The 9,328-nt window shown below is 43.1% G+C and overlaps 3 protein-coding genes and 1 long non-coding RNA gene across 15 annotated transcripts in view; 3 read left to right on the forward strand and 1 right to left on the reverse strand.

Moving 5' to 3' along the window:
* Positions 1-1,128, forward strand: part of LOC6902031 (serine/arginine repetitive matrix protein 2) — a 44,878-nt gene extending 43,750 nt beyond the window's left edge. For 11 of the 12 annotated variants that reach the window (XM_033382009.1, XM_033382007.1, XM_002133529.4 and 8 more), the window contains 2 exons: positions 247-398; positions 468-1,128. In XM_033382009.1, the coding sequence (XP_033237900.1) occupies positions 247-398; positions 468-591 (276 nt within the window). In that variant the 3' untranslated portion in view covers positions 592-1,128. Of the gene's footprint in view, positions 1-246; positions 399-467 lie in introns of those variants that run through there. The other variant, XM_033382010.1, reaches the window with a different exon arrangement.
* A 161-nt stretch (positions 1,129-1,289) lies between these two features.
* Positions 1,290-2,529, forward strand: LOC4815994 (uncharacterized). Its single transcript, XM_001355351.4, has 3 exons — positions 1,290-1,791; positions 1,881-2,096; positions 2,199-2,529. The coding sequence occupies exons 1-3, from the start codon at positions 1,447-1,449 to the stop codon at positions 2,433-2,435; spliced, it is 798 nt and encodes a 265-aa protein (XP_001355387.2). The 5' UTR covers positions 1,290-1,446; the 3' UTR covers positions 2,436-2,529.
* A 1,280-nt stretch (positions 2,530-3,809) lies between these two features.
* tko (technical knockout) lies at positions 3,810-5,665 on the forward strand. Its single transcript, XM_001355350.4, has 2 exons — positions 3,810-4,052; positions 5,214-5,665. The coding sequence occupies exons 1-2, from the start codon at positions 4,001-4,003 to the stop codon at positions 5,582-5,584; spliced, it is 423 nt and encodes a 140-aa protein (XP_001355386.1). The 5' UTR covers positions 3,810-4,000; the 3' UTR covers positions 5,585-5,665.
* Positions 5,666-7,924: 2,259 nt separating this feature from the next.
* LOC117184450 (uncharacterized) lies at positions 7,925-8,526 on the reverse strand. The gene is made up of 2 exons (XR_004469815.1): positions 8,355-8,526; positions 7,925-8,219 (listed from the first exon to the last, which is right to left on the reverse strand). It is a non-coding gene; the product is annotated as an uncharacterized lncRNA (long non-coding RNA).
* Between the last annotated feature and the right edge of the window lie 802 nt (positions 8,527-9,328).

The raw sequence follows: 9,328 nt of genomic DNA on the forward strand, positions 1-9,328 counted from the left end.
ATTCGAATTACACTACTGCCGCCGCTGTTGTTGCTATTGTTCCGACTGTTGCCGCTTAACTTTTTTGTTCATTTAGTTTGATTGTTTCACTTCTTGGGCTGGGGCTGGAGAACCTAATGCTTTTGCTCAGGCGCCATCAAAACAAATACCAACCAATATCAACCAAACGCTCGATCGCTCGTTCGCCCCAAAAACTGCCCCCCTCCGAGCCGACTCATTCGAATTTGTTTTGCCTGTTATCCACAGAACGTTCAAATAAGCAACTTTAGCTCGAGCTGGTCAGACGGCTTGGCCTTTTGTGCGCTAATCCACCATTTCTTGCCAGATGCTTTTGACTACAGTACACTAACCAAACAGACGCGCAGACACAACTTTGAGGTGGCCTTCAGTGTTGCTGAGTGAGTACTGTACTGATATACTGTATTATCGTGAATGTAATGTAACTTTAATTTCACGTTTACCCACAGTGAGAAGGCGGGCATAGCGCCGCTGCTGGATGTGGAGGATATGGTGGAGATGAGCCGCCCCGATTGGAAGTGCGTTTTTGTCTATGTCCAGAGCATATATCGTCGTTTCCGCAATTGCCAGTGAGCAGCAGCAGCAGCAGCATCGCAGCGCCCTCAAAGAAGCAGCAAGGAAGTAAAGGTCACAGCAGTCAACTCAACAACTCTCAATAGAAAGAGCAACAGCAAACCACTCATTAAATTTTAAGCAGTTTCCTCCTGCCCACAAACGAGACCATCACACAACTGAGCATTTCACCCACTCGCAACCCAAGGGTGCACCTTGGGTGCACCACACAACCACTTGACACCCAATCTAACTGTAAAACGGAACCGCAAATGGCAGCGCAGGCTCGTCTAACGTGAACCAGCAACTTGTACGTTTTTTTTTTGTTTGTTTAATTTTTTACTATTATTATTATTACTATTACACATTATTATTTGTTATCGAACGCGCAGCAGAAACTATGCAATAATTGTTGATTTATTTCTTTGTCATAATTTTAATTGTAAAATCGGAGAAGAAGAAGCAGAAGCAACGCGAAGATCTTCTCAGAACGAGATCTTCGGCTACTAACCTTTATGAATTACTACTGTAATAATAAACATATTCTATGTAACTTCATGTGTTCCCGTTTCCATATTTATTTTCATTTTTTTATGGATTTGGATTGATTCCCATTTCGTATGGAAATTTGGGTAAAAGGAGCCACATTCGTGTCGATTAGCCCCTAATAATTATTTGCCGTAAAATTTAGAAATTTAAAACAAAACATGAACAGGAATCAAACCGAATAATGACTACTTTCCGGGTATCTGACGTCTGACGTACTGTAAAATGTCTGTGCAAAATTTGATGTAAAAATTAAAATTTAGTATTTACACACCGCGCCACCAGGACTTGCCCCTATAAGACCACACACATTGGGAGGAGCCGATTGGCATGGCCCATCGCCAACAGCTTCCCGTCATTTCAGAGTCAACGGCTTGTCGCTTGTTCAACACTGTTCTGGGCGACAGGAGGACGTCAACGACGGCGACGGTCCCCGAGATGGCTGCCACCGAACCTGGTTCCAGCAGCCAGGTCGCTTATGATTCTGCGGCAAATGGTGTCATAGACAGTGATCCGTCTCCCCTGCCGACGAGCGTTCCAACGTTTGGAGCGCACTCGCAGTTGCAGGAGAGCGTTCACTCAGCCAACGAGAACGGAAATTCATGCCGCATCTGCCGCTGGAACCGAAGTGATATGGAGATCATCAACTGTCCGTGCAAGTGCAAGGGCAGTGTGGTAAGTGATACCGGGGTAGAGAGATAGAGAGAGAGTTGCGGGAGAGAGCTAAGGGGATGCTGTTATGTCATATGGTGATCATATTTCAGGGCTACATACACCTGAAGTGCCTGCGGCGATGGATCGTCCACCGTCATGACAATCGCTGCGAGATCTGCCATGCTGTCTTCGATCTATCCGAGGAGCGGATGAGCGTTAAGAAGATGATGCGCACCTTCTGGTGTGGCCGCTGTTGTGGTCTCATTGTGAAGCACGTGATGTTCAGTTTCTCGCTGATGCCGCTGGGACACATCATCTTGCAGCAGGTGAGGACCGCCTGTGCTCCTTGCCGGCCGAGTCGTCTGATCACGGTCCTCTTGTTTCGTGGCCCGATCACTGCTTATCTGCGCTTATTTTCTTGTGTACAGGTGCTGCAGTGCATGGAGACCTTGAACCAGGGCAGCGCCGAACAGCTCACCGTCCAGGAGGTATTCATCGCCTCCTGTGCCCTGCTGACCTCCAGCGCTCTCTTCTTCCATTTCTTCGAGTTCGTGACGACGCGCTGCCTGCTCATTCGCAACATACTGCGCCACTGGTGGATGTTCGGTAGCACCAGCGACTTTTCCATTTTCGAAATCGAGGACGATGTCGTAGAGCTGTTTTAAGGATAACAATGGAACAAGCAAACTCGAAATTTAATAGCTTTTATTGCACACACTCAATCCAATAGTTTGGGTATTAAATATTTGGTAAAATTCAGTTTTTATTTAGAAAACTCCATTGAGGAGTTCGACAGCGTCTTCTGAATCTAGTCTAAGCCATTACAGAGGTCGGCTGCAAGCTATATGTACATACATATGCGCGCTTTTGATTATAATCAGCCCGGCTCCGTTTGTCACATTCACAAACGTTTTCCGATTTACTTTTGAACACATATAAATTGGAGCTCCCGTTTTTACATTCCGCAAGATTTATTCGTTTTCAAACCGCGAAAACATTTTCGTTGACGAAATGAAAAGTAAACGGCTTTTTATACAACGAAACGAACCTTAATTGCAAAAGGAAAAAAAAATAGATGACTTATTGAGGCATTAACATAAACTTGACATCTATGTATATCAGGGTAATTTAACTTTTGCTTTCTTTATAAATAATTTGATTTTAACCCAACCTTAAATTGGGCTCGGAAAAAATGGAGAGGACAAGAACAACAGCGGCGATAAGCTTCACAGGAAAATTCATCCCTGTGTACATCCCTGCCATGTCGGAAAAAAATTAAGTTTTGCAGACCTTTTTTTAAAACCACATTTTATACAACAAATTAAATTAAACAGTGCTTACAAATGGCCAAAGGTATAGAAACATTAATACTCAGGTTTTTTGAATACTCGCTCTCAAATCGTACCTACGTGCATCATTTAAATAATTGGAATCAATGGATTGAATTTAAATTCTTTTCGCTCATTCACTATCAAACAATTTCTATTTGGCGCACACCATGGCGCGGGATGCGCAACATTCGGCATACCCTAGGGAAACACACCTTGCAAGTGTTTATACTTTTCACAGTATTTTCTAGTATATTTTAAAGCGCGTTATGGACTCACCTTCTTGTGCAATGCACCAACATAGAAACTGTGTAGAAATGCCATCTAGAGCCATGTCTCAGGCCACATCGAGTACTAATTCGTGATCAGCATAGTGGATAACGGTGGGCTTTCATCTGGATTATGCAAAAATTAAAAAACGGAACAAAAATTTTCGAAACGTACTCATTTCCCCTTCAGGTGTCGCTTTGGGTAATTACATAAATATGTAGTTAAAATGTATAACATGTGTAGTTACACGCCAGCTGTTACCCTGTAAGGAAATTCATTTTGTGGAAATTGTTGTTGACCGTTTCTGTTTAAACCTTATTTTATAAGCAATTCAATAAATATGACAACTTGAAATTAACCAGTCATGCAGGAAATTAATAAAATTATGATATTGTGCAGCTTGATTGCAAATAATTCGTCAGTATATTTGCGGTATATTTCTAAGGGTCAGACCGTATATTTTATCGATAAGTCCGCGGAACACAATAATAGATTTTTATTAATTACTAATTTCAAGCTCTTTATAAATTAAAAAGGAGCTTAACTATCAAATTTTACACACTACCGACTGATTGGACACTAACCAATTAAACTTGGAAACAGGCAAGTGATACCGACGTCACAGCAACAACATGAACTTCCTGCGGCAAACATTCAGCATTACGAAACAATTGACGGCGCAGGGTAAGTTTGCCTGCAAGTTGGCCAAAAACTGTCCTATCTATTTTGCAGAGGGTCCCTTCAGACAGCCCCTTCAGGATCGGTCTGGTCTGGTCTTCTGTTTTTACAATCAATGACTGTGCGCATTTCTCCCCCTCGCCGTCTGTGCAAGTATTTATCCAGCGATCCTTGTCGCGTCGTGCCCACAATGATTTGTATAAAGTGTTTGTTTTTCAATGTGCAGTGCCCACTGCAGCACAGCATTCAATCGCAACTCTTTCGGACGTGTGCGCGTGGCCGACTTGCTTACGGCTCGCTTCCACTTCCATTTCGAGAACGGGCCCTCCACCTCCACGAGCCTGCTGCTTGTGAATATTTTCATTGCCGCTTTCCCATGTGTCCCCCTGATGGGTTTTAATTAAAAAAATAATTAAAACCCTGCTAGCGAAAGTGCTGTCAAATGCCAAAAAATATCGCAAACAGCATCGACAATGGGAATTTTGCATGGCCAGCACAATCAGCACAATGAAACACACCGAACAAACACTGACCGGACCCACACGGTCCACAGCCACAGGTGTGGATCAGCCCTGGCCATTGTCCGGCATTCTTTGCCCGCCCTTTGTCTTTTGTATCTAAATGTCGAGCATAGCTCTTGCTTAAAATCCGCAATATGGAAATTATTACCTGCGATCGTCGACCAGCGCGTCGGTCGGTGTGTGGCATTTACATTTATAATTGAAAATGCTGTCAATTTAAACTCGGAGAATGGACGATGGACGACGGATCCTCCCGCCATTGTCACACTCTCTCAATCATGAAATGAAAGGCTTGAGAGCCATGAGGAGAACGGCCTTTTGTTCACCTCTGATGCATTGCTGGACATTTGCGCATGCGCGTCATTTGGCTGCAATTATTGGCGATCCCAGGCAGAGCAGAACATTGTCAAAGATTTTGCACTGATGCAGAGGCTGCTGCACAATCATTTTCGATTTTCACAGAGATTAGCCACAACAAAGGGCCCATCGGGCATTGTCAATCTCGTTGGCCGGCCAACTGTCTGGTCTGACCCTTTGTCTGTTCCTCTGAGAGAAACCCCGACCTGGGAAATGTGTGCACAACAGTACAGTTGTGCTAGAATTGACTTGAACCAATCATTAATGCCGAATCTCTACTGTTTTGCAGCCATGCAGAGCGGCTATGTGAGCGCCTTGCGCGGCATGGCCTCACTAAATCAAATGCATCGCACTGGACCCCACATCAAAACGAGGCCGCCACGCCAGCCGCTGGATGGGAAGCCCTTTGCCAAGGGCGTCGTCCTGAAGACGCTGATAAAGAAGCCCAAGAAACCGAACTCGGCCAACCGCAAGTGTGTCCTGGTGCGCCTCTCCACCGGCAAGGAGATGGTGGCCTATATCCCCGGCATTGGGCACAATCTGCAGGAGCACAACATCGTTCTCTGTCGCGTCGGTAGGCTGCAGGATGTGCCCGGCGTGAAGCTGAAGGCGGTGCGCGGTGTCTACGACCTGGCGCACGTCATCAAGAAGAGCCAGTAGTTCCTATAGCATACAGCACATTTGTACAGATACAGATACGTAACCCCCCCCCCCCAAACAAAGATGCCAGTCAGCAGCCCATCCCGCATTGTGTTATTATTGTTTTTTTATGGAAAATTATGCAGCTCAGTCGGCTTAGTGTAAGTAGCAACAAGTTGACAAAGCGGGGAGGGTCTTTCGGATCCGATCCTGTACCCCGTGTACCGTACCCTGCAATGAGCACTCCTTATACTGTTTCTTGTTCGCCTCTTCCCTTGTCGTCGCAATCTTAAGTCAACAGGACGTCACGTCACTTCTACCTGGGGCCTGTCCTGTACATACCACAGGGAATTTAACTGCATTTTTACGCTTTAGTAGATAAATCCATTTTGCCGGAATCGAATCTGGTTGTCCGTGTCGTGTTGGCTTTTTAAGAGAATTGCCAAATTTTCTGCCAAATAATCGTTAGCTGAAACGGGCGTCTCCTCGCCCCGCCCACTCTTCACAGTTGGCTCTGGAAAGGCTACAATAATTGGTAATTTCGTCAGAATATGTGAGAGTATCCCAGTCAGGGCACTGCTCCTGCTGTGGCCTTTTTGGCGTTCTACTAAAGGTTGGTTGCTACAAATGCAGCATCCAGGGAAACGCATACAAAACAATATCAAAGTCAAACAGAGCTTAAACCTCTACATATTGACGAGTCCACACATTGTTTGTGGATTCAAAAAATGAATTTGAGACGGGGAAAAAACATATACTCCAAACAAACATTTAGGGTATATTTGAAATGTGGATACAATTTCACTGCCGTGCCACTTTCATTTAATTCTTGTTTCTGCATTTTAAGTCTGGAGACCCAAAAAATTGCAGAAGCAGAAGAACAATGATAAATGCCCTTGATATTATAAATGACTGTTAAAAAATATATTTTAAAGAATTGAAAGTCCAATGCATAGATTCCAAATTTATATTAAATAATCTAATTTGGGCATTTTACATTGCATAGCCAATGCTCAGTATGGACGTAAACGTCCATCGGATATTGTGAGCTTTAAAAATTATTACTTCGTGCTATCCTTATACATACATATCTTTTTAGATCTGAGTGAACCGTTGTTGATTGAACAAAAAGCCCTTCAAAAATATGATTATATTACTGTTTGTCATAAATCTATTAACAGTTCCCATATCTATGACACAAATCCGATTCTATTGGCGAAAACAATATATTTAAATGAATTTGGTCTTAACATTTGTTTCGTACTCCGTTACGAGTATTTTTGAGATTTCTTCATTGACTGTCTATCGGTCGGTGTCCATCAAAGGGAACTCTGGCTCGTTTCGGTTCGGGTCGGCTCTGGCCAGCAAAGGATTCACCGTTAACCGTTACCCGTTGGCCGTTAACCGTTAACCCACCTACCAACTAGCCATCACGCATGGCTGAAGAAGGAATTAGACAAACAAATGGAAAGATCCGTTTTAAGTGAGCCGACGCCGGGGCTGTCGCTGTCGCCATCCATTGGATGGATGACAGTTCGGTGACCACAGAAATCCTTTTCCTGTGTCCATCAGCGCGACACTGTGTACACAAAGGTCCTGGGACAGCGACAGAGCGACCGTTACCGTTATCTGCATGTTCTCTGCCTGATTGAGACATTATGACAGCAGCAGCAGCCACAAGATGAAGAAGGAGAGGCAGGAGTCTCAGAGTCCGAGTCCTGCTCCTGGGCCATTGTCTTAGGATCGTTCGTTTTGATTTTGTGCTGAGTCAAGTTGTCCAACATTAAGACGAAGCATCGACAGGGCTTGCCTTTGTCCTCGAGCGTGCATAATTTTTATCAATAAAAATGTCATTGTCCGAACACATGCGAAAGGACACGACAGCCAACAACAGCCAACAGCCAGCAACCAGATAATTATCCTCCTCAACTTCCCTTGAATCCGAGCCCCGTCTTAAAGGATATTTTTGCTGCTTTCTATCGCTTTTGTTGCCACCTTTGTCTCTCATAATAACTGTAAAATTTGTGAAATGAAAAATGATCCACCGCATTACTGGACAATCATCCAAGTGTTCACACGTTTGCGGCCAGCCAATTGAATTGGCCAAAATCTGGGAAAATTCGAAAGTTCTTTTTGGCTGAAATGAATAGCCAAAGGTTCTCGAAGGTGGTTCGGTTCCATCTTTCTGTCAGACCTGGAAGAAGCAATCCTCAACCGATCTGTCTTGGAATCACTTTATCAGGATTTAGCTAACCCGTTGCCAGAACGTTTGGAATAAAAGGTTTCAAATTTAGGTCAAGATTTGGCAGAGCTTTGTCTTTCGACGTATTTATGTAATTTATTTCCAACTACTTTCGAATGTTCTTTCCCTTCAAGGTACATATACACACGATATTTATTTACTGATTGGAAATGCTATAACAAGCAGAAGCATAGCCGTTCTGTCGACCACTGGTTGTTCTTTTTTCTAAGATAGGGTTAATCTCTCCATCGATTGATTAATTAAGCGACTTTTATTGGATTAACTATTTCACTTGCAAGTCTAGCTCATATATGGTAAGAAATATTGTACGGAGATGATGTTTTGAATTCCATGGTTTTTCTTTTCTTGGTTGTGAAAGTTGGGGAGAACAAAGTTGGTCGAACAATGGGCAGGCTGTTGCAAACCATTTTGTATAAAACCCACACACATACATACATAAGTACAACCAGAGAAATCGAGATTTAAAAATGCATTATAATAGATTTTCACCGAAAGTGGAAATTGTAAAAACAAAGTTGTTTTCCTTACCATCAATATGAAAATATTTGATCTTGTACATATTTAAATTTAATATTTTCGTGGCCCACTATTTTTATATTTAAAATCCGAATATCAACTGTCGAAAGGGAGAACAGCCCGATAGTATCCCTTGATTCCCCATAAAACAGTTTTCAGAAAGAGAAAAGAGCGTTGCAGATTGTGTAAGACAGGAACTCCAATGCCAAAATCCGATTAGTGTAAGGTTCTCCTCCTTTCTCTAATAACTATTAATATTATTTTTTTCCTATCGAAGCTAATGCTTCAAAATAAAGGAGTCATTTTACTTTACTTGCAATTTAATTTTTGGTATGACATTTTTCTATGAGGGTATCTGAGGGTATGTATCTAAATACATAATATAGTGGTACGATGTGACCGGCTTATTCCGAAAATAAGACTTAGAGAGAGAGAGACATGTTTCTAAAGAGCATACATAGTTTTTCGATACGACCCAATCTATGCTGTCTATTTTCATGTTCATATGGGGAGCTCCTATGAGAAACCATCCTTTAATGATTGCTTTTACTCCAGATCTTTATCCTCAAACTTCTTGCTGGAACTCGATTCAAGATCCTGTACATATGACTGCTGGTTAGCTTTGTGGTGAGCGGCTACTCCTGCTCTTGTGCCTGTTGGGAATGAGTCACTGTCCGTTCCTTCCCTGACCAGAATATACAATTATATAGCTCGAATCGAATCGAATCGATGCTGTCATTCCCCCTTTGCCTTTTGCTGTTTTAAGAGCAAGGAATCGTAGTGGAAGTGGAGTTTCTGTGGGCGAAGGGATGGATGCGAAAAGAGTTTGACCAGACGAATTGCCAAACATTTTATTTAATCATCGACACGTGTTCTCTGGTTCTCGCTATTCAGAAATGGGAATGGGCATGCGAATTGCAGTCAGATTGGGGTGGCACGGGTGGCAGAAACGGGGGATGACAATGACAGCCCTTAGATGGTGACGG

Source organism: Drosophila pseudoobscura, chromosome X (genome assembly GCF_009870125.1).
Source record: "Drosophila pseudoobscura strain MV-25-SWS-2005 chromosome X, UCI_Dpse_MV25, whole genome shotgun sequence".
Taxonomy (NCBI): Eukaryota; Metazoa; Arthropoda; class Insecta; order Diptera; family Drosophilidae; genus Drosophila; species Drosophila pseudoobscura.

What these genes read in the sequence shown, in the direction of transcription:
- LOC4815994 (XM_001355351.4), top strand. Translation starts at nt 1,447, where the DNA reads ATGGCCCATCGCCAACAGCTTCCCGTCATTTCAGAGTCAACGGCTTGT. An exon ending in GCAAGTGCAAGGGCAGTGTG is followed by an intron (nt 1,792 to 1,880) that starts GTAAGTGATACC and finishes ATCATATTTCAG; the next exon opens with GGCTACATACACCTGAAGTG. An exon ending in GACACATCATCTTGCAGCAG is followed by an intron (nt 2,097 to 2,198) that starts GTGAGGACCGCC and finishes TCTTGTGTACAG; the next exon opens with GTGCTGCAGTGCATGGAGAC.
- tko (XM_001355350.4), top strand. Translation starts at nt 4,001, where the DNA reads ATGAACTTCCTGCGGCAAACATTCAGCATTACGAAACAATTGACGGCG. An exon ending in GAAACAATTGACGGCGCAGG is followed by an intron (nt 4,053 to 5,213) that starts GTAAGTTTGCCT and finishes ACTGTTTTGCAG; the next exon opens with CCATGCAGAGCGGCTATGTG.